This window comes from Pinus tabuliformis, chromosome 1_1, assembly GCF_031772625.1.
Source record: "Pinus tabuliformis cultivar Carrire ecotype Pingquan chromosome 1_1, CPIR1, whole genome shotgun sequence".
NCBI classification, from domain to species: domain Eukaryota; kingdom Viridiplantae; phylum Streptophyta; class Pinopsida; order Pinales; family Pinaceae; genus Pinus; species Pinus tabuliformis.
Genome location: NC_142297.1, coordinates 901,151,448 through 901,176,140, shown reverse-complemented (window position 1 = coordinate 901,176,140; position 24,693 = coordinate 901,151,448). Strand labels below are relative to the sequence as shown.

General features: G+C 37.5%; 1 protein-coding gene across 1 annotated transcript; it reads right to left on the bottom strand.

Annotated features, from left to right (window-relative positions):
* Positions 1-6,095: 6,095 nt before the first annotated feature.
* On the bottom strand, positions 6,096-10,744 carry LOC149217320 (uncharacterized). Its single transcript, XM_089392978.1, is given in 3 exon segments — positions 6,096-7,425; positions 7,428-10,239; positions 10,325-10,744. Coding segments are annotated over 2 exon segments (3,813 nt in total). The 5' UTR covers positions 10,120-10,239; positions 10,325-10,744; the 3' UTR covers positions 6,096-6,304.
* Positions 10,745-24,693: the final 13,949 nt, after the last annotated feature.

Sequence of the window (24,693 nt, the reverse complement as noted above, 5' to 3'; positions counted from 1 at the left end):
GCGTTGTTCTACCTTTTTCGGGCCACTGTCACTAAGCAGACCAAGTAGGCTTGGACTCCACTGAGCCGGTCGCGTTATTACCGAGCCAGCCGAGTCATTAGACAACTCGGCTAGCTTGATAATAACGCGGCCGGCTGTTCCGGCTCGAAGGCCAAGTCGACCCAATGGGGGCACAACTCGGACCAACTCGACCAAGTCAGTTTCAAACCAGCCATTTTTCGAAACAGTGGTTTATATTATCAAGTGAATAAGTAGAATCACAATAACCTCATGATATACATTTGTATCCACACAAAAGTGTCTATGTACTTATTTAGGAATATTAGCATCAAATATCATATAAAAATGTTGATTAGTCAATAACATTTAACTGTGACATGGGATAGCCACAGCCACATTCATTTTTTTTACCTCGCATTTCAGTTCAAGGTCGCGCAATGTTCTGCTCCCTTTGGAGCATGATTCTAGAAGGGGGAATATTTCCTAGGGGACACTTCCGGTAACACTGAATCAGACGAAGTTTTGCTAAAAATAATTTAAACACAGATAACACATTTCCCTACTTCAAGATCCAATTACTGCCCATAAAAAGGATTACAAAATAAACAGTAACTGGTCCAATGTGTGGAGACACCATATATATGTTTTGAAATCTCTTGATTTATAATAAACAATTCAGAACATTAATAAGGTCCAGATGTTATTACACTAAGCAGAGGAGGGAGACGCAAGAGTTCCACCATCAATTTCTGTTGGGAGTCTCAAAATGGGTTGGGCAGAAATGACAAATGTTGATCTCTCATATTATTCCTTCAGAATTTTCTAATTAGACAAAGTTGGGCAGAAAATAATTTAAACATTGATAATACATTACCACCGTCGGACTCCAAGTTGCAATTGTTTCCCATAAAAAGGATTACAAAATAAAATGTAACAGGTTCAATATGGATTACACAATAAAAAGTAACGGATCCAATCAGTGGAGACACTATATATGTTTTGACATTGTATTGATTTCTAAGCACTTTCGATTTTTGTGAGAAGGCTCGAAATGGTTGCAAAAAATAAAATATATATACATATATAGTCATTTAGACTTAGCCAAATGTTTTGAAAAATGGAAGCATTTCTGATGGCTACGTATACAAAGAACAGTGAACCTCAGTTAAGAGTCAAGACAAACCACCACCATCTTTGCAAATGAATGTCAGAGCTTTGCAGACGAAGGAGCTAGAAATACAACAACATATATGGATATGGCAGCTGAAGGAGAAATAGTGCGACACAAACTGGCAGCTGATTCATTGAAGGAGAATGCATAGAGTGGCACAGAATCATATATTGGGTTTCAATTTTTGGGAGGCTGGAGGAAGAAGGAACAAGATAATTTTGAATTTTCAAGTTACAGATGTCAAGACAAAGATGTGTTGTTTCAGGTTTGATAACTTGGTTGGAATTTCTCCCGTAAAGGCATTAGAATAAAGGTAAAGATATTTGACCTAGTAATCCTGGGATCTCCCTTGTAAGGTTGTTTTCACCCAGCTAAGATATTGGAAATCCTCCAATTCAACTATCCAAACTGTGTTAGAATGCTTTCATGCAAGAGAAGAATGAACATGAATCTGATTCTTTTCCATTGACTCTCTGTCATCATGTGGCTTTCCCTCTCCCGCTCATACATTCTTCTTTCACAACATAAAAAAGAAGACACTCGGCCCGTCCCTAAAACAAAGAAATGCAGCCCAACCCGGTCCTAGGAAGATAGGAGGTTGATTTGCTTAGTGCTCGAATCTTGGACAAAGAACACGCCACTTGTGCTAATACTGTCGACACATGAATTCAGGGCTCGTGTAAATATCATTTCATTCAAGAGAAAGAAAAGGTTACACGGGAGAAAATCAAATTTACACAACCTGTTAATTTAATATTACTACTGATAAGACATAGAAGGTAATATTAATTTTCCTGTAACTGAATCCTACCATCTATGGAGACCAAGGAATGTTAAGAGATCACCCATGTCCACAGGTATTTATGGAAAAACTGGAATGATTGAGGATCCCCTATTAATGGAGACCCCAAGTGTTACATATCCCTTTATGACCAACTATTAAATTTCAAATCTGTGTTTCCATATTTAACCAGTATAAAGACAACCTGATTATTTTAGAACGTGTGAAGACCAACCTGCCAATGATTTGCTATGATGCAAGCTGCAACTGCCTGCAAATTCTAATTCGCAAATTTAAGATCAAAATATTTACAATATAATATTGGCCTCATTATCATTGGCCATTTACTCATACTCCACACCTCTCCCACACTCACAGAGCATCAAAATGGTTGCTTGGAATATGCATCAAAGCAACAAGTTCATTGCATGTACATTCATTTGCAATACTTAAACAAAACCAAAATAATATCATATCTTGAAAAATATATTACAGCAATATAGTTTTTCCTTCAATGAGAATCAAGAGAGGATTCATAATAGAAAGAATTAGCTTTCTCCTCCTCTTACACTCATACTTCTAATCTTTCTCTAGTTCTCCACATACTAATTTATAAAAAACATTCTAAATCTAAAATATGATCAAGATCCATAATAAGTGGATAAGGCCCAATATTTTAGTAACTAATTTGGAAAAAATCAAAACTAAGACTACTTTTCTTTTCTTTTTCCTTTTTTTCCCTCTAGCCTAATCCATAATATTCAATGATAATGTTTATAGGGTTCAACTAACTATTAAAGAAATTTATCATTACATAAAAAAATCCAACCTTCTCAAAAAAAAAAAATAATAATATCTAATAAAGATTATACAAGTTTGCTGATGCTGAACAAAATATATTCCTTGAAGTCCGAGAGATCTTTAACCCTTTGTTGTAACTTGTCTTTGGCTGTTTTTCATGATGACTTAAATTTCCTCCTGCATGCCAAGATTCTATATTAAACACCATTAAACAAATGAATTCTATTTTGGTATGCTGTTGGAAAATTTCAAAATTAGCTTTCTCAATTCTTCTGGCTAATTCGTACAATTGAAACCAAATTGAAACCATTTTTCCTGTGCACGAAACAAAAATGTCAAAATTAATTTGAATTTTTTTCTTTACGGTTCCCAAGGTACTTGCTCCATTTCTTGTCCAAAAGATTCTATCTAGAATTTGGAGATTTTCGCACATTAACTTCTCACTGGCTTCCAAAGCAACCTTCTCCTTGACATTCTTTTGTTGTTCATTTATTAGAATCTCCTCATCACAGTCATTTCTGCCATGGATATTCTTGGTTGATCTTTAATTTCTACCATAAACATTTCATTGATTATCATATTCTCATATTCATTGAACATTTCTTGGTTTTCTGAAGACAAGTGATTTACCTCAATTACTCATTACATTCCTTGCATTCTGATTCATCCTTCAAAAATTATTTGTTATCCAGAATAACACTTGATTAGTGCTTGCATCCTTTAATAGTAGAAGTGTATGTAATTTCCCATATTTCTAAAACTATAAGTGTTTTGGTTCCCATTATGTGTTACTTCCATGTCGTATTGCCAAGGCCTTCCTAGCAAAATATGGCAGACGTCCATTGGCAAGACATGACACACAGTTTCATCTTTATAACTTCCAAATTGAAATTCTACCTTACATTGCTCAAAAACCAAAACTTGATGACCGTTTTGTAACCTAAATACCTTATAACTTATAAGGTGTAGGATGTGGTGTCTTCTTTAAGTTTAACTTTGCTACCATTTCAACAAAGACTAGATTATTTGTGCTACAACTATCAATCACAAGTTTGCAGCACTTACTTTTGGAATTGCACATAGTACTGAACAAACTCCTCCTTTGAGCTGGTTTTTTGGTCTCTTTTTCTGCTTGGATCAACACTCTTTTTAATAGCAAAGATTCACCTTCCTCGGGAGCATTTACAACTGCAACTTGATCTCTATCCTCCTCCTTTGCCTCTATCACATGAGCACCTCATTTGGCTTGTTCATCAATGTTTAGGACATTCCCAAGACATGTGTCCTAATTGTCCACAATTGAAACTTGTGGGTTGATAATCTCTTCCTCGACCTCTGCCTCTGGAAAATGATCTCCTTTCTCTGAAATCACTCTCTTTGACTACTAGAACTTCCTTCTTCTTCTTTTGTTGATTGAACTCCTTGTCTGCTGGTTTGTCCTTTATCCTTTATAGGACTTCTTCCTCTACTCAGTTTTTGTTTCCAAGAAATCTTCTATTCTGCTGTCAAAGCTGCCTAATATGAATCTGCCACAGTTTTAAAGATAACAAGTTAATTTCATCTTGAATCTCAAACCTTAAAACAGTAATGTACCTTGCAACTTTTTCATCATTCTCTTCTACATGTCCAGCCCTAATGTTTAATTTGTAAAATTTAGCAGTGTATTCTTTAACAGTCATATTCCTTCGTTTAAGTCTTTGCAATTACTTAAAAATATTAGTACGATAATCTCTGGGTAAAAATTTACCTTTAAGTTTCATCACCATCCTATCCCAATCTTTAATTTTGGCTTTTACCTTTCCTCCTTCATTCAGCTTGTACCTCATCCCACCATAGGGCTGCGTGTCCTGCATGTCCTTTAAGTCTAGTAACTGCATACTTGACTTACTTATCATCGTCAACATCCTCGTAATCAAAGTATTTATCTAATGATTAACTCATCAGCATTCAAGTTAGCTTCATATAATGGTACTTCCATTTTTGGCCTGGCAGACAACTTGGCGAACATCCTCAACACTTTCTCCTCATAGTTTCCTATGCTTCTTCCTCACTAGAAGCCTCTTCTTCAACATCACTGACATCTCCCATGTCAGTTCCTCTTTTTTGTGCAGCTTCCATGGCTGCCATCCTCTCATGAAGTCTCTGCAATTCTACCTGCAAAGCCACATTTGCTCATGCTCCCTGAGGTGCGCCTTTTGCTGCTCCTCTTCAGTCTGCCATAACTATTGCAGCTCTAATACCAAAAATGATGCAAGCTGCAACTGCCTGCAAATTCTAATCCACAAATTTAAAAACCCACCCAACAATTACACTCAAAAGTCAAATATAATTCAGTTAAGATCAAACTATTTACAATATTATTATCATATTGGCCTCATTATCATTGGCCATTTACTCAATACTCCACACCTCTCCCCCACACACACACACACACATTTTTAAAGAGCATCAAAAAGGTTGATTGGAATATGTATCAAAGCAACAAGGAAGTTCCCTGTACATTCATTTGCAAAACCTCACCAAAACCAAAATAATATCGTATCTTGAAAATATATTACAGAAATATAGTTTTTTCCTTCAATGAATCAAGAGAGGATTTATAATAGAAATAATTGGTGTTTTCCTCCTCTTACACACATACTTCCAATCCTTCTTTACTTCACCACATACTAATTTATAACAAACATTCTAAATTTAAAATAGGATCAAGATCCATAATAAGTGGATAAGACCCATTATTTTAATAACTAATTTGGAAAAATCAAAACTAAAACCACTTTTCTTTTCTTTTTCCTTTATTTTCTTCTAGGAAAATCCATAATATTGGATGATAATGTTTCTAAAGTTCAACTAATTATTACAAAACTAAAATCATTACATGAGGAATCCAGCTCCTCAAACAAAACAAAAAAATTCTAATAAAGTTTATAAAAGCTTGCCGGGCTAGCACTCAGTTCTCCAGAGGAGCTGGCTATAGGTTAAGAATTTACAATTTTAAACTAATCCAGTAGCCCTCAGTTCTCCAGAGGAGCTGGCTATAGGTTAAGAATATACAATTTTAAACTAATCCAGTTTACAACAGGTCAATTGGGTGTAACTAGAGTGATAATGAGGTAAAATTGTTACCCTCCTCACCTGAGTTCAGGTGGTTTCCCCAAGGTTATGTTACCTCAAAATAAAAATAAAAATAATACTGAGTGATAGCTCAAATATTTCAGACTTTGACAGGAAATCAAACAATACTCAGGAAAAGATAAATGTAGACGATGGATATAATCATTTATAAACAATTAAAAAAACATCGATAAATGTAGACAATGAATATGATCCATTTATAGACAATTAAAAAAACATCCTCCTATAAATTCCAAGCATCATCACAAGGATGGCTACATCTTAGTCCGTCTCAACAAAAATAGGCATTAAACATGAATGCAAAGGGCAAGAGGAATTTTAATCTCCGCTGCAAGGAGATACTTCGAAAATTTCGATACAAAAGCATTAAAAACATCTTTGTTGAGGTTACAACTATAACTATAACATGTTCTATTCTAAACAAACATCACTAGTTCTGGTCGGCTAAAGATATTATTAGACTCATCTTCTAATGTAGGATAAGCAGCCACAAGTCCATCTTGAGATCCTATGTAAAGCGAGTTATAAATCTTCCAATAGACCTCGCGCACTTTTCTTGCAGGATGAAATAAGCCTTGTAGGCAATAGTTTAGAATTACTGCTGGTCCTAATGCAACACGCATCCCTTCAATGGCTTCCATGACAGCATTTATCACATGAGGCGAAGTCTCAAATATATTAGGCCATACATAATTCATCAAATGAACCAAAGCATCCTCACAGCCAAGTCCTGCAACACCCAAAGCCATGTGTTTCACTGCTGAAGCTGCTGTTTGCCTGTGCACAAGATCTCTATCCATAAGTGCATCTTCAAGTAATGGTGTCACTGCATATATGTAGTCCTTGCCCATCTCACCTATATATTCAAAAAGAAATGAGAGGGACTTAAGAACACCATTTTGAACATTAAGCTCCGGCACCCGATATTCATTCATAAGAGCTGGCAGCACAGTGAAGGGAGAACAAGTCTCTGCAACAATAGCAATAGCTACAGTTGTACAGACACGGTTCTGACGTTCCTGAACTTTCAAGTTGTTCAGTAAAGTTGCAAGAACATCCTGAGGCCCAATTGCCTTTGCAATGTATCCAAATGTGTTCACAGTTGCCCTTCTAATTCCTTTCTTATGGGCTTTCAACATATCCAAAAGCTCAAAACATATTCTCATCCATTCTCTGGCAGGAACAAACTCAGCACCACGATCAGCAATTCTGCCCACAAGATCTATACAATTCTCCTGTACTTTTTCATGCCTGTTTTTCAAAATTGGAGTCAGGCGAGGTAGCAAATCTTTAATTGGTGGAGTCATCTTAGTCATACCAATGACATTTACTATAGCTTTTAATGCCCCCAGAATGGACCCCAAAACTTCAGGATATTCTTCTCCCAAGTATTCATAAAGCACAACACCCAAGTGACCCATTAGTTGCTCCTCTTGGCATTGCTTCATTACAACAGCAATTCTGGAAATAAGATCTGCAGCTTGCTGTCTAACCTTTGCACTCTTGTTATTTAGTCTCCACTTGATGGTACCACAAAGTATGGTTTGACTCTCTGGCTTAAAGCATTCACCACGGCACCAAATCCATTCAACATCACATTGGCATCATCACTGGTCTGCTCTTGGAAAGCATAAAGTATTCCATCAATGAGTAACTCCTCCAGACGAGCATCAATATCTGAAGCTCCCAGGTTGGCAACTACCTTTTCAATTGTCTCCATTACCATTCGACGATATGGTTCACTTTCATCTTTAAGATCTTCGACAGTCCTTCCCACAATATCAGCAACTCCCACTTTGTTAGCAATCTCAACAGTTGTATCTACCAACTGCCTGTAGTTCCTACGATCCAGAGCCATCCTTCTAACCCAGAAATTACGAAAGAATTCAGGAAGTATTTCTGCTCGAATGTAATCTGCTTCCACGCCCTCTGTGCTGACACACTGCTTAACCACTTTCAAAACAATCTTTTTCATTTCTTCATCAGGAGATTGGAACTCTCGTATCAAGATAACCATCACTTCCTTTGTATAATAACTAGCATACATGGCATCCATGAGAGGTATAATAAATCCAATAGCCTTCAAAAAGGCGGCAAGGACTTTACCACGATGTGAACGGATACCCTTCCATAAAGGTTTAAGAACAGAATCAAAGCTTTCTATTCCATAAGGTGCTGCAGCCTCTGCAAGTGCAGCAAGTGATAATGCAGTAATAGTTCTCACCTTTTGATTTTCATCATTCAAACCGTGTTCTATAATTTCAACAAGGGACCGTAGATGCGGTAGAACAGCACAACCCATGAGAATAGCTATCTGTTGGACAATCTTGATACCAGTATGTCGTGCTTGCCATGATTTCTTACTCTGACACACTGCTTTCAAAAATGGCAAGAGGGCTGGAATTCCCAGAGCAGAAGCAACTACACTAAAAGCCCTTGCAGTTGTGTTTCGCACATATTCATCAATGTTATCAATATCAGGTCTCATGGCGGCAATCATAGTTGCAAGTCCTGCGGCCTTGCTCAAGTTGGAAATAATCTCTCTTCCCTCGACACGGGCATAGTAATCTTCATCTATAAGAAGTGGTTCAATGACCACAAGAATCTTATGCACAAATGGCCTGACAAGTTCATCCAGTTTATAAAGAACTCTATCAATTACCTTGACCAAAAGATGCCTCTCCTGATCTTCAAGTGTGGGAGACATGAGTAAAGGCAAAATTTGATTGAAGAGAGGCCCGGCACCAAACTCCCTCGCCTTATCGGTAAGTTGCCTCAATGCTGTTTTACGCTGCGGCGGTGTACCATTCTTAACCTTAAGCAACAGCTTCATTATCTTGCGCTCTTTCTGCTCATCCGGTGAAAGCTCCTCCTCATCTTCCTCATTCAGCAGCACACCAAAGTATTGATAATCCTCGGGCTTCATGAAAGGCAGCCCACCAGGCGCTTCCTTTGGAACATCAAACTGCTGGCCTCGATTTTCTTCAGGGATGCTATACAAAGGCGTCCCCATGAGCGGAGTAGGAGTTGCAAGCAGCTTCCTTGCCGGGGTCCTAATGGGCACATATGAAGCAGGAGGGTCCAAGATCTTATAACCCTCCTGAGGAAACATAGCATCCAATTCCTCATCAGTCAATGGCCTATTCCTCTCTTCAATGTCTTTCTCCCACCTGAGCAAATTATATTGTTCCGGCGTAATAGCCCCTCGCAGATTGATCGCAGTCGGTGTCGGCGTGGGCAGATCAACTCCACCCATGGGAGTGACACCAGGTGTAAATGCTGATGGTGTTGCCCCTGGCAACGGTGTGGCGCTCCCCATGCTTGCTGGAGTCTCATCCCATCGTGACCTCGTCTTCTTGGGTGTAGGAGTCGCCATTCCAGCAAGCTTGGGGGTGGCATCCCATGTCATACCTGCAGGTGTTGCGCCCGGCGTAATACCTCCTACAGGAGTTGCATCAGCATCTGCAAGCCTACCAGGAGTGGGCGTCTCATCCCATCTGTTTCGCCTCGAAATGCCCGGCGTCGCATCACTGGTCACCCTTCCTGGAGTAGGCGTAGCATCCCACCTGCTAATGCCAGGGGTGGCATCGGGGGCATCCCAGTCCGAGGAAGTCTTGGCCTTCTTGGCAGCATTCTCCTGGTCCTGAGCTTGGTCCCATCGATTCCTCCGCTTCTGGGCAGGCTGAGTCATCGGCGCCTGACTGACCCCATCTCTCTCCTTCACCTTCTGTTCGGTCTCTTCCTGGTGCTTCTTCGCAATAAGCCTTAGGGTTTCTTCCTTTTCCCTCTTGAGAGCCTCTTCCCGCATAATATCTGCGTAAGTCCGGACGGCAGCATCGGGGGTCTTGTCGCCCATGGCGAAGGCATCGTTTCTGTCGGGGGAAATAATTCTGTTAAGCCTCCTCTTCCTGTAATCATCTTCTCTGTCAATAATCCGCTGGGGTTTCTTGAACCCGAAATCATCCTCCTCCTCCGCTACGCCTCTTGGCAAATCCTTCAGCACTGATTTGGGCGCAGTATAGGAGGCCAATTTCCGAGCAACCTCTCTTTCAGTAGGATCCTGATCCTCTTCTTCCTCGTTCACTGGAATGGAGCGTTCGTAACCCTCGAACCTGTTAATTCCACCATACAAATCTGCATCAAAAGTTACGGCCGAAAGGGATGCGAGCTCCTGTTCCTTCTTCCGCCTTTCCTCCTGAATTCTGGCAATATCAGCATCGAGAGTATCCATTTCTGTGAACAAACCCTCGTGACACTATCTAGGGTTTTAAAATAATCAAAACCCTGATTGATGCAAACCCGAAAAAGGGAAACCCAAATGTAAAACCTCGATTTCCGACGGTTCAAAGCCCTGTAGAATGAAATATTAACATCCAGACAACGAAATAAGCGCAGGCTAAAATCAAAAATATTTAATGAAGAAATATCGAACCAACCTCCAAGATTTAAGCGAATCTGCCTCGGCTTCTTCCAATCTGAGAAATATCGAACAAAGGAGAGATTCGCACTACCGTTATTACTCGGCTGACATTCGCTCACAGACTACCAGCGATCTCATATTAAAATTGATTTTGAAGATCAGCAGGAGGATAGCGGAGATCCACAAGATTATTATTGGGGATTGATCGCTAGCGTTTGCCTCTGGTTTATTAGTTGGGATCCGTGCCCACCTTTGCCTCTGGTTTATTAGTTGGGATTCATGCCCACCTTTGCCTCTGGTTTATTAGTTGGGATTCATGCCCACCTTTGCCTCTGGTTTAGTTATTGATATAAACTAGCTACGCATCCTCTAAAACCGACATTGAAATCGATTAATGGTTGGGAGGTTACATAGTTGTTCGAATAAAGAGAAAAAAAATTAGCAAATTCTGAATTATAAATATGTCGAGGGTAATTAGTATAAATTATATTTATTTCTTTCTTTTTGAAAAAAAAAAAGCCAAATTTACTTTTCTTCTCATTATTATTTAATTTTAGGGGTATATAAAATAAGAAAATTATATTTATGTCCAATTAATGACCATAAAGTAGGTCAAAGAGATTGTTGAGTACATTGATGTATATACAAAGTGAGAGAAGATACAATGTATGAAGTAAATCAAAAATACAATACATGAAGTAAATCAACATCTGGCCTTAGCAGAGAAGATCTAGGAGCTAATAGGTATGAGGCTCAAACCCATCTCTCCTAACACCTGAGGTTGAATGAATAACACTGAAGAAACTCAACAAACTCTGTTGGCCCGATGAAGAGCCGATGGCAAGTGCAGACTATCCACTAAATCGTACCCTGGTGGGGTTCACACATTGTTGAATGTTAAAGGACCTAGTATGTCTCCCAAGAACTTTTGTTTATGGGACAAGGGACCCACCTTCGCCATTTGACTGCTAAGTCTAAGAAGGAATACATACTCTACCCCTCTAGTTTTGAACATTTGACCTTTTAGGAGGAAACACATACCAATGGAGCACTCAAGTTACCATAAATAGATGAGAAGCTAGTGGACTTTTTAAAAGGAAAGAGAAGAATAAAGATAATCCAATCAAAATTTGGAAAAGGCACAAGGATATGTAATGATGAAATTTGAGAAGGTTAAAATGGGATAATGTTTTAGTTTAAATATTAGAAATTTCTAAGATGGAAAATGTTTTTGTGTAAATATTAGAAATTGAAAGTTTATGAAGATGGATTAGTGTACACGATTTTTATGAAGGTTTCAATGATTATTTGGCTAAAAAAAATGTATAATAATTTGTTATTTATTTCTATTTTAGGGGAGTGTTTTGAGATCCATTTTTGTAGAGAAGACGTTTAGATTTTCAATAGCACATTTCAATGTCACAGTATCTATATCTCCAAAGAACTTAGAGTTTCGAGTCAACAAGATACCTTGGGCTATGGTTAAAGGGAAAGTTTTATATCATTTTGTGTCCTTGTTCATATACCAATTCTTAAGGGCTCTTCATTAGAGTTCCCCTTCTGAGCATTGTTAATATACTTATTCTTGTGGGCTCATCAATAGAGTTCCCCTTCCAAGCATTATTCAATCCAATCAAGTGATCTATTTCTTACCAGATTTCTAGAGTATAAGCACAAGTCATAATGAGGTGAGAGTTGGTCTCAAAGTTAGCTTTAAAGAGATAACATAACTCAGTTCCTCGTAGCATTTTTTTTAAGGATGTCCTATGTAAATTGTTTAACAATAACTAAATGGAGATTTTTTATTGTACCATGAAAAATGTAGTATATTGGATTCAGTTACAGTCTTGATTTCATTACAATATGCAGCATAAATCGTACCGCTATTAACATTCACAGATGTACCATGCCCAAGGCCCTAAGAACTTAATCCTTGCTCCTCCGAACACAAGTAATACATACCAACGTATGGTCTAACTTTTATGGTTATAATTGTTATAAACAATACAATATTTTATCAAGATCTTTTGCAACATAAAATATAACTCTTTATAAAGTAAATAAATATTTTCCAATATTACATAACAATCATAAGATGTGTAAATAAAATTCATGCAGGACTTCTTGTTGATTTGTTTCATTAGTTGTAATGGAAGATTTTTTTAGTCAATGCCAAAGAAAAATGATTTGGAGGAGTTAAGTCTAAATGTTGCTTATTTGATCATTCTTACTTGCACGAATATGTTAGAGTTAGTTATTATTGAACCTAACATAGAAATACTTGTAAAAGGGTTAGTAATCAAGTCTACATGGTTTTTTATATTCATTTATAACATAAATAATTCATGTTTATATATTGATAGCTTCCCACGTATGGGTTCAAGTCTTGATGGCACAAATCCTATATGCAAATTTGAGAGGGACTATGATTAATACATTCGATTTGTAGCCCTATATGACATTGGAACCTCTAGGGTTATAGAATATTAATTTAATGAATATTTCTAAAATATGGATTAGACAACGATCAATGTGCATACCTAAAGATTATGTAGCAATATTACTTTTTTTACCCTGATACATTTGATACCAGGTAAAGGAAAATGATCTTGGTGGATGATTCAAATAGGCTCATGGTGGTGGAACTCTATTAGTAGCAAATGATGTAACCCAAACCAATGACTATTCCTTCACTTGTTTTAGTAGCTAGTGTTTTGGGGGAATGAATCATTTTTATATGTCTTTCATAAGTAATTAGCCGATAATGAGGAATTGCCAGAAGTTATTGGCTCTTCAATCACGGTGGGCATATGTGTTGGTTGATGTTATGTGCTACTTAAAGGCCATTTGATTAAACATAACCATTAAAGATTTCAAAGAGCTTCAAGTGAAAATTTGTGATTTTTGGATCACAAAGTCACCTTGTTGTATTTGTTGCATTAGTTTGTTATACCATTTCTTTCCAAATCATGACAACTATGCGATCCAAGGAAGTTATACAATTGCAAGCAATTCAAAGTACATAAAACATTGTAGCACATTTCTCTAAGGAAAGAAGAATTTTTGCATCTTGTCCCCCATTGGAGTATATATACCATGTTTTTAACAAGTTTTTAACAAATCTTGGATTTGTTCAATGAATTTAAGAAGGATGATTTTCCCAATGCACAATTAAACACCAAAGATATTAATGGAAGATGTGGTGAGCTTACATGTAAGGATTACTTAAAAACGCTTTTTTGAAAAAATGGAATTGGAAAAAGATAAAGGTTTCTCAAGTACAATGATTGAAATTGATGTAAAAAACTTAAAATCATGGATATTTGGGGGCCTAGTTGATCAAGTAAGCTTTGCAACCCAGGAAACCAAGAAACATGGATTCACAAGCTTGCTTGTCTTGTTCTAATGCAAATAGCCCACATCACAAATAAAGCATTGCTTGCTCTCAAGGATGGGTTTTAGTGATCTGTAAACTATTGTGGTCATTATTTGGACATAAATATAATTATCTTATCTTATCTTATATTATTTTATCTTAGACAATTTGTCACAATAGATTTGATAAAATATATTGAAAATCTGGATCTATACTATGAGGGTTAATTTTCCTTAAATTCCTAGATTTGTTAAATTATTGTTTATGCTTATGCATGCAATATATGAAATACAAAAAATAAATAACAGTGAAAAAATGAGCTTTCACAAACCACAATGACACAAGATATGTTGGTCAAGGTTGTCATTGATGTTAGTGTGGTATTATTGGAAATGGAAAATATTCTTGTGATGTCAATGAACCTCATGAAAACCCTAGAGGTTACCCTTACATTATGAAGACGTCAAACCATTAATGACCATTAATGAAGAAGTCTAGTCTAATATGCCCATGATGCTCTAAACATAATATATTGATGCAAATCTTAAGTACCAATTATGTGCCTAATATACAAGCCCTAGAACTATCCTTGTTGTGGGAATATGATACCCTTGCTCTAGAACTATCCTTGTTGTGGGAATATGATACCCTTTCTCTTGATGAAGAGGCCCTAAAACCATGATGATGTCCTTGCTCATGTGAAGAAGCCTTACCCTAAACATTTAATAAGTTGAAGATCCGAATGGAAAATGGCATCAACCCATAGTATTCATCCACCCATGTTATTCATCCACCCATGGTATTGTAAGTGGCATCCACCCATGGTATTGTAAGTGTCATCCACCCATGGTATTCATTCACCCATTGTATTTACCCATGGTATTGTGACACCCACCCATGGTATTCATTCACCCATGGAATGTACACGTGGCAGTGTTGCGGGGGAGCACCCCCCCTGGATCCCGCTCCCAATCCACGCTCCAGGCGGGAGCGGCTCGGGAACGTGCTCCCGATAAAAAAAATTGCGCTCCCTGCCAAATCCGGGAGCGAATTCGGGAGCGTCGCTCCCGTCGCTCCGGGAGCGAAATTTAAAGCCCGGGAGTGGTCAAGGAGCGATCGCTCCCGGGCTTTAAATTTCGCTCCCGGAGCGACGCGTGCAGAGGCCGAGAGTGAATTCGGCAAAGAAAAAATATATATATATATATATCGCGCGAGGGCTTTTATGAATCATTGTGACTTGAGTGAGACTGAGAGCAAGGAGTGAGACTAAGAGCAAGGTGCCAAGGAGCAAGGAGCAAGGAGTCTTGGACGCATTTGAGGTAGGTTAGCAATTTTTTTTTAATGTTTATTAATTTACTCCTAATTTCTAAATAAATAAATAAATTTTTCTCTATTTCGGTTTCCCATTGGGCCATTCCCATTCCCATTCCATTTTATTAAATTTTGCAGATTCAAAACTACAAATTTCAAACATCATGGTTATATTTCTTGGCATTTTCTTCTTCTTGGTTCCTTTTCTGGTTATTATGGTGTTGGAGAGTAGGAAAAGGAGGGTTCAAAATGAAGAAGGGGATGAAGAAGGGGGACAAAGTGGATTTGATGAAAACCCCGGTGAGGAGGAGCTGGAGGAGGGTGAACATGATTCAGCAGCTGAAAAAACTAAACAAGACCAAACCCCATTGTGGAAATATGTTAACAAGCCTGAAGCAGGGAAATGGGGTGGAACCACTAAATTTCATTGCCCCCATTGCAACAATAATTACACAGGCTCATACACCCGTGCCAAAAAACACCTCTACGGGAAAATGCCATGGGATGGAGATAAACAAATAGGAATCAAAACTTGTGCAGGTGTGTTAGCAGAAGATAGAGCCAAATACATAAGGGAAGAGGAGGAAACCCAATACAAATCTAAAAAATCAAGGGGTTTCTTTGAACTAAGCTCACAATCACAAGAACAAAGAACTCCTTCAGCATCCTCCCAAGGCAGTGGATATGGAGGCACAGGGTCACCAGCTTTAAGGCGTAGAACCATATCAGATTTCCTTGATGAAGGGTGTAGGAATGATGTGGATTCAAAAGTTTACAGGTTTCTCTATGCATGTGGGATACCATTCAATGTTCTTCGCTCACCTTATTGGCACGAAATGGTTTCTGCCATAAATGATGCCCCTAAAGGATACAAGAGCCCTAGGTATGACAACGCAAGAACTGTTGGACTTGATCATGAAAAAGCAAAAATATCACATTCTTTGAATAGAATGACAAGTTCTTGGACTGACCATGGGGTGTCCATTGTATCTGGTGGATGGACAAATGTAAACGGCAAGCCATTGATAAGTGTTCTTGCTGTGTCTATTAGTGGTGCCATCTTTCTAAATGCATATGATTACTCAAAGAAGTTCAAGACTGGCATCAACATTGCAAAAGCATTACTTGAAACAATTGATCGTATTGGGCCATACAATGTCATCCAAGTCATCACTATTAATGCTCCTAATTGTAAGGCAACGGGAGCAATTATTGAGGATAAATACCCCAACATATTTTGGTCTAAGTGTTTGGTTCACACATTGAACCTTTTGATGCATGATGTTGTTAAGAACAAAAATTATACAAATGGATTGGTGATTTGTACAAGAAAGGCAAACAAATGATAAAATTTATTACAAATCATAGCAATACCCATGGCCTTTTCCGCAGTCACTCAAGATTGGAGTTGTTGAAGATTGCGAGGACTAGATTTGGTAGCTATTACCTCACCTTCAGGCGCCTTTTGAAGGTAAGAGAGTCATTGGCTAGCATGGTATCAAGTCCACACTGGTAGATATTAAAGGAAAGGGCTACAAATGCAGCTGATAGGTGAGGTTTTGAACTGGTGGAGGAGACCGCTCTTGATGGTATGTTTTGGGCACGTGTGAGGCAAGTATTGGATTTCACCAAGCCCATTTATCACATGATTTGGTTTGCAGATACAGATAAACCAGTGATTGGCAAGGTGTATGAGCAGATGGATACCATGTTGGGGCAAATAAAAGATATTGTTCATAACAATGATCCCGACTTGTACAAACTGATTCACGATTGTGTGTGTGTACGGTGGAATAAACTTAATCTTCCACTACATTGCTTGGCGTATATCCTTACACCAAAATACTACTCTACATCTTGGTTGGGCCAACCTGCACCAGGGGGTGGGGTTAGGACCAAACCCCATATAGATGAAGAGGTATCTAAAGGATATTTGGAAGCATTAGAAAAGTTGATACCTGACAGGGAGGAATGTGCTAGTGTGCGCCTTGAAATAGGCAGATACTTCAGTGGCACTGGTTTGTTTGGTGCCTTCCATGCAATGGAAGACAGAGAGAGATTTGATGCTCTCACATGGTGGGAATCATATGGCGGCCATGGACTTTTACCAAAATTGGCAAAAAAAGTTCTATCACAGGTTGTAAATACTTCTTTTGCAGAGAGGTGTTGGAGCACCTATAGCTTCATACATAATGTGAAAAGAAACAGACTCAATGAAAACCGGGTAGAAAGCTTGGTTTATGTGCACTACAACTTGAGGTTGTTGAGTCATTACTGTGATCGGGCTTATGAGGATTCGACATATAAAATTTGGGACAACCACCCAGAGGATGACAATTTGGAGGATGGCACTATACATCTTGAAGAACTATAAGAGGAACTTATAAGGGAGGAAGATGAAGCAGCAGCCATGCCACCTCCACCATCCAGTAGCAGTGCTCAAGTTCCGAGTCTTATTCCTTTGTTGTCGCCACCTCCATCTACACCCTCACGTGGAGGGCATGTGCCATCTAGTTCTGGTCGTCGGTCTGTGTGGGAGACTCCTAGAAGACCACCACGATCTGCTCATACAGTAGACTCTCGTGGCAATGGCCACATGCAGTAGTAGATAATAGATTTACAGTTTACTTGTCTTTTCTAGTTTCTATTAGTTTTCATAACTGTTGAGTCTTGACTCTTGACTCTTTCATATCATAATGATATTTTTTGTAAACAACATATGACTGTGAGTCGTGACAATGAAAGTTTGACTTTGAAGTTTGAAGTTGGCAATTATAACTCATTGGTAATGATTTTGAATTATGAATATGATGCTTCGTGAAAGTTGTTTCATTTCATTTCATAATTCATTTTATAACATTTCATTTCATGTTAAGTTGTTAACAGTTAGAATCTAGATATTATTTCTTGTAATGGTTAAACTTAGCTTACAAGTACAACTTTGGTGATCAATGATGATAAATGTTATATATTGAATTTTCAATTTTGAAAGCTTGAAGTTGAAACTTTAAGATTGATGAATCATGATTCACGAGACTCAATATGTTGTAATATGTATGTTACTAACTTGTGGACATGGTTGATGAAGATTATAACTTCTAGATGATTGATGTGATATGATTCAACGATCAATCTATGTTTTTTTATGTTTTTTATATCTAATTCATCATTCTACATGTTTTTGTTGACATATATGTATCAAAATATAAAAAATATAAATATAAATATAAATATATATATATATATATAAATATATATATATATATATATATATATATATATATATATATATATATATATATATATATATATATATATATATATATATATTAAAAAAAATCGCTCCGGGATTCGCTCCCAAACCGGGAGCTTTTGAAAATGTCGCTCCCGCTCCCAAGTAATACTGACCAGTGGTATTGTTACCAAAAAAATGCTATCAGTAACAAGCTACATTGTGGCAAAAAAACTATCATTTTACAAAATGTGACTTGTTGCTTATAGCATTTTTTTTATTACAATACCATGGGTGGATGTCACAATACCATGGGAAAATACAATGGGTGAATGAATACCATGGGTGGATGACACTTACAATACCATGGGTGGATGACATTTACAATACCATGGGTAAATTCCATGGGTGGATGAATACTATGGATTGATGCCATTTTCCATTCGGATCATCAACTTATTAAATGTTTAGGGTAAGGCTTATTCACATGAGCAAGGACATCATCATGGTTTTAAGGCCTCTTCATCAAGAGAAAAGGTATCATATTCCCAGAACAAGGATAGTTCTAGAGCAAGGGTATCATATTCCCACAACAAGGATAGTTCTAGAGCAAGTATATTAGGCACATAATTGGTACTTAGGATTTACATCAATCTATTTGTTTAGAGCATCATGGGCATCTTAGACCAGACTTCTTCATTAATGGTTTGATGTCTTCATAATGTAAGGATAACCTCTACGGTTTGCATGAGGTTCATTGACACCATAAGAATATTTGCCATCTCCAATAATACCATACTAACATCAATGACCACCTTGACCAACATATCTTGTGTCATTGTGGTTTGTGAAAGCTCATTTTTTCACTGTTCTTTATTTTTTGTACTTCATATATTGCATGCATAAGCATAAACAATAATTTAACAAATCTAGGAATTTAAGGAAAATTAACCCTCATAGTATAGATTTCAGTTTTTCAATATATTTTATCAGATCTATTGTGACAATTTGTCTAAGATAAGATAAGATAATTATACTTATGTCCTTTTACAAAATGTGACTTGTTACTTGTAGCAATTTTTTGTTACAATACCACGGGTAAATTCCATGGGTGAATGAATACCATGGGTGGATGTCACAATACCATGGGCAAATACAATGGGTGAATGAACACCATGGATGGATGTCACTTACAATACCATGGGTAAATTCCATGGGTGGATGAATACTATGGGTTGATGCCATTTTCCATTCGGATCAGTTGATGACTTAGATGACTATACATAATGACATGGATGGAGACCACATGATGATATGGAGGACCATATGATGACATGGAGATGATATGATGACATAGTTGAAGACATGACAATGGAGATCATATATAACACAACACATATAATAAAACCCTATTGGAGTAATATCATATCGGCACTTTTATTGTGTGTCACCACTCAAAACCTCTGATCTTCAATATGCGATATCATATAACCTCCGATTTGCACTGACTTTCGATATGCGAACACAACTTGATTTAAGTAAACGATTTAACTATCAAATCGCATCTGCCACTTTATTGGAATTTTTGAAATGGAACCTCCGATAAGACCTAATCTCCAATTGCTGATATGGTTGTGGACCTGATTGGCTTTATCATAACGTTTTAATATAATATCGCATCCGTTGCATCGAAACTTTCCTATATCGCAAGTTTTGCACGTTATGTCATGTTAAAGCTTTCGATACCCAAACCTCTGATACCCATCCACGTCATGTCAGCCTCCCTCCAAGGGTCATGTCCCTTCATTTTCATAACATAATGTATATAAATAAAACCACAGACCTTCATTTCTATCATCTAACTTGGTCATCCATCATAGAGAGTAAGATACAGTTCACAACTCGTGAACTTTACAACACCGAGGAAAAGAAGCTTAAGGCTGAGAAGAAGAAGCAAATTTTGATTGGGTTAAAAATTGATGAAACAAAATCTCTCGGACCTGTGAAACATTCAGACCAGCAACAAGGAACAATATGCTTGATATATAACAAGGCTTTGTAAACCTTCAAGACGTATCTGAAGAAATCTTGGACCTCTTGGATCAGAACTCAAAAGGCCTTCATCCATTGAGAAGGAACAATATCTGAAGTATTCTAATACTAGTCGAGAATTTGTAAACGAGCAGTATCTAAAGCATTCCATTAATAACCAAGACAATTTCACACAGAAAACGATTACTATAGTACCCATAAGAGACGAGGAGATTAGAAGGCATGCATCCATTGAAGCAGCAAGGTGGTCATCAACAGTGATCTACCATACCCTAAGACCTGTGATAAAAGGATCACGTAAGTTGTTTGTCGAAGATAAGACTCTACGACAACATTTGGATAAGTCATAGAAGTTGGGTCTCCTCCACAGTAAACTTGGACTCCACTACAACAGCTTGGACCCCACCACAATGAGCTCACCATTAGCTCAGATCATCCACAGACAGTCGTAGTTGATTACACCTACAGTGAATTAATTTAAGGTCAATATTTTAGACCTATCACAGTGACACTTTGAAGGATAAACCAGTGAAGCTACAATACTAGAATGACTCCGGTGGCATCATTCATCATGATCATCTAGCGAAGGATATAAAGGATTGAAATCCTTGGAGCAATTTTTGGAGCAAGTTTGGTGCAGCGTATTGAAGAAAATTTGAAAAAGTATTGGGGCACTTTATTAAAGACCTTGAAGCATCCTTAAAGAAAGTTTGGAAGAGCATTTGAAGCTTTGTGAAGACATACCTTGGAACTAACATTTTGAAGGCACACTTGGAGACATGATGCTTTGTTGAAGCCCTCATGGAGTAACCTTGAAGATATTTGTTTGGGCACCATGAAGAGTTGTGGAGACACCTTCTAAGAAGACAAGGTTGTCATTGATGAAGTGATTTGGAGGAGGCATTGTTGAAGATAGACAGGGCTCGTTGAAGAAGACATTGGGAGTCATGAACAATTACTAAAATTATCTTGACGAATTGAAGCAGGAGGTTGGAGCCTCATAGAGACAAGGTTGGTGCCTTGGAAGATAGGGTTGGAGCCCTAGAGGATAGGAGTCCTCAAGAGACTAGGTTGGAGCCTATACCAGAGATAGGGTTGGAGCCCTAGAGGTTGGTGCCTCAAAGTGACAAGGTTGGAGCCTTGGGAAGTCCAAGTCGGTGCTTGGAAAACTATAGGTTGGAGCCTGGGAGATTGAAGATTGGTGTCTTCATCTAGGGTTGGAGCCCTACACATTATTGTATTGAATTTATTGTAAAGAAGAGATTAATAAAAGTATTTATTCTTATTGTTCATTTTGTGTTCTAATTATAAGTGATATAACTAGTAAAAATAACAATTGAAAAGAAATATTGATTCACCCCCCTCTCAGTATTTCCAACAAGATATGCTTTGTGAGAAAACATAGCTAGAATGTGAGGTTGCTCTTCACTCTCCTTCTTTGAATGGAAATGGATGCAAGTACAAAGGAGTGAGACCTATGGCCATGGATTGCTAAACACAAGTCCTTTTTGTTTTCTCTCTCTCTATCCACTTGTAGCTACTCTACTCATCGATGGAACAAAATGCACCCGAATATAATGGAACCCATTTTCCTCCCAATGGCCTGGTTATAACACAACCTAATAGCTTACTGACATATAAGCTTGACTATTCCAACTCTTAACTAGAGTTACAATATTGACCCTTCTAGAGTCTTCTTCATCGTGTTCACATGGATAACCCCTTTTCTGTGAGTAATAGGGCTAATGTGGCATCCTCTCGAATCATGATGTTCAAAATAGGAAGGTCAATTTCTTGGTGACATAACTTTTGCATACATAATCCGTTTGAGGTCTTTCTTAGCGTCAGGGAGTCTTGCTTATGCAAGCTTTTTTGGACCCCAAAAAACTTTGGGAAATTCCTAAAACTACCTCTAAAAGGTTTAAGACTCCAATTCGCTAAACTGGGACTTGTTGGTAAAAATGGTCCTGTGAGCTAATTCCTTCAATTTTTACACTTTGAAAGCATCAAGTTGGATGAAGAATAATATAATGAACTAATATGGATCATTCAAATTCCTTTTGGTCTAAGTTATGTGAAGGTTTTATATCCAACATATCTAATGGGTTATGTAAAAGCAAGCGATTTGAAAGAATGATGGCTTGAATGGCCTCCTTTTGCAATGCTTCTTATGGAATATAAGTGACAAACGCAACATTACCAACATGGTTTATGGCCATATGAAAGACTTGAGGGATGGTGTTGATCAACACAAGGATATGAAGAGTTTGGTAAACCCATGCAAGAAAATCAATATTAACAAACTCTAAAAGAACTTAATAAAAATGACGCACACACATAATACAAAAAGTTTTTCCTCATAAACCCTTAACTGAGAAAATAAACCAACTTGAAAACTACACCCCTCTCCTTTTTCTTGTGTTAACTTATTGTTCACAATACAATATTTAGGTATTTTGTGACATTCAAAACCCCAACCCACTAACCCATACTAGATTACAACCTTAATCTCTTAATTGGAATTAATTTACAATGGGTTGAAAACCCATTGGCTGGAAAACGCATAAAATAGGCCAAAAACAAACCCAAAAAAAATCGTTTGGGGATGTTGGCACCCCACGCCTCCCTAAACCACCTTTTCTCTAGCAACCTATAAGGAATACAATACATGTCCAACATTCTCCACTTGTTGTTTTCTTTGTGAGAAAAGGAGCAAGAGAAAGCATTCATATAATCATCTACTAGGGGCGATAATGCCCATCAATTTTCTACACTAAGAGAAATTTATAGTGTTGATATTCTTCATTAATGAATCATGAACATTCTATAATGTATCAAACTTATCCAACAATATTTTTCTTTGCTTGACCATATCTCTAACAAAATATTATTGTACATCGATATGCTTCTTCTTGGAATGATAAGTAGGGGCTTTTACCGAAAGAACCACACTTGAGTTGTGACAACCTATTCCCACTAGTTTCTAAACAAAACCAATATTTGAACACAATATTTACAACCATATAGCTCCCTTACATATAAAAGTGGTTGCCATGTACTCAATTTCCATAGTTGATAATACAACTACAACCTACCTAATGTTAATCCAACTAGAGGCTCCACCAAAAAAGTTATTAAAACAATAAACACTTGTAGATTTTTTGCAGTTAAGATCTCTAGTGTAACATCCTCCTCCCATGTTTACCTAAGTTAACCGATCCATTGGGGTAAACATGTGACAACAGGCTACTATGATGTGAGTCAACTCCCCATGTATAGTTAAGGCAATGGAACCAACAAAATCAAACCAATATGACCTTTCACACATGCTACAAAACCTTCAGGAGCCAACCAACCCTTCCAAGTGACCAACCCCTAAGGTAACTTGATATTTCATTGATCTGGGGCCCCAGTCGCTCCCATGACAAGTCATGCATGCGACTGAAGCCTTCCAGTCACTCCCACAGCATGGACATGCCAACGATTGTGGATTTTTTAGCTAGTTTTGAGCCAGCTACCCCGGATTATGTGCCAATTTTTCAGGGCCAAGACTCAAGCCATTGCCCATAACTTAATGAAACCTTCAGAAATGATAAATAATATTTAAACAAAGGCACTAATGCAAATACTTGATTGGACCTCTACTAGCCATGACAACCATTTCATCAAACATGTCACAAATTTGTAATCTACAGGTCATAACAACATATCTAAGCATAAGGGTCTCATACTTATCTGAGATTCATAAGGAATCATTGTTTCCTCATCACAATAGTTGCATTATCATCTATTAGGTCATATATTCATTATACTTTCAACCATTAATCAAAACATCATGGAAACCATACATCAAGTTTGTCATAAAACATACTCATAACCAACATATAACCAACAAAAATACAAGGATATAACAACCATAAAATCTACATATAAGCCAATACATTTACACAAGAAATGCCAAGGGAAATAAGTTATTACTAGAAATTGCCCCTAAAGGTGCAAAGATACACCGAAGGAATAAAAAATTTGGGAAGATCATCTTGAAGTTAAGAAGAATCAGCTACCTTTATGTTTTATTGATGGTCTCCAAAGGAAAAATAAAGAATACCCTCAAAGACCAAAGGCCAAAGGAAAAAGAAAGAATACCCCTCAAATTTGAAGGAATCAACTTATAGGACTAGTTTTGGTGGTAGGACCAGTTTGGAGAATTAGGGTATGAAACATTTTGGGTCGAGTTTGAGGCCTTAAATGGCATTTTTTGGGGGGGTAAAACTTTTCCACTTAAATGTAGCACCCTGTGATTCTATTCTATACATAAATACCTTTCCAACAATCCAAGAAAGATGTCAATTGAAGTATGGATGCAAAATTTATGCCTCCCATAAGTTTTCCTATCATGATTGACCACCATAAA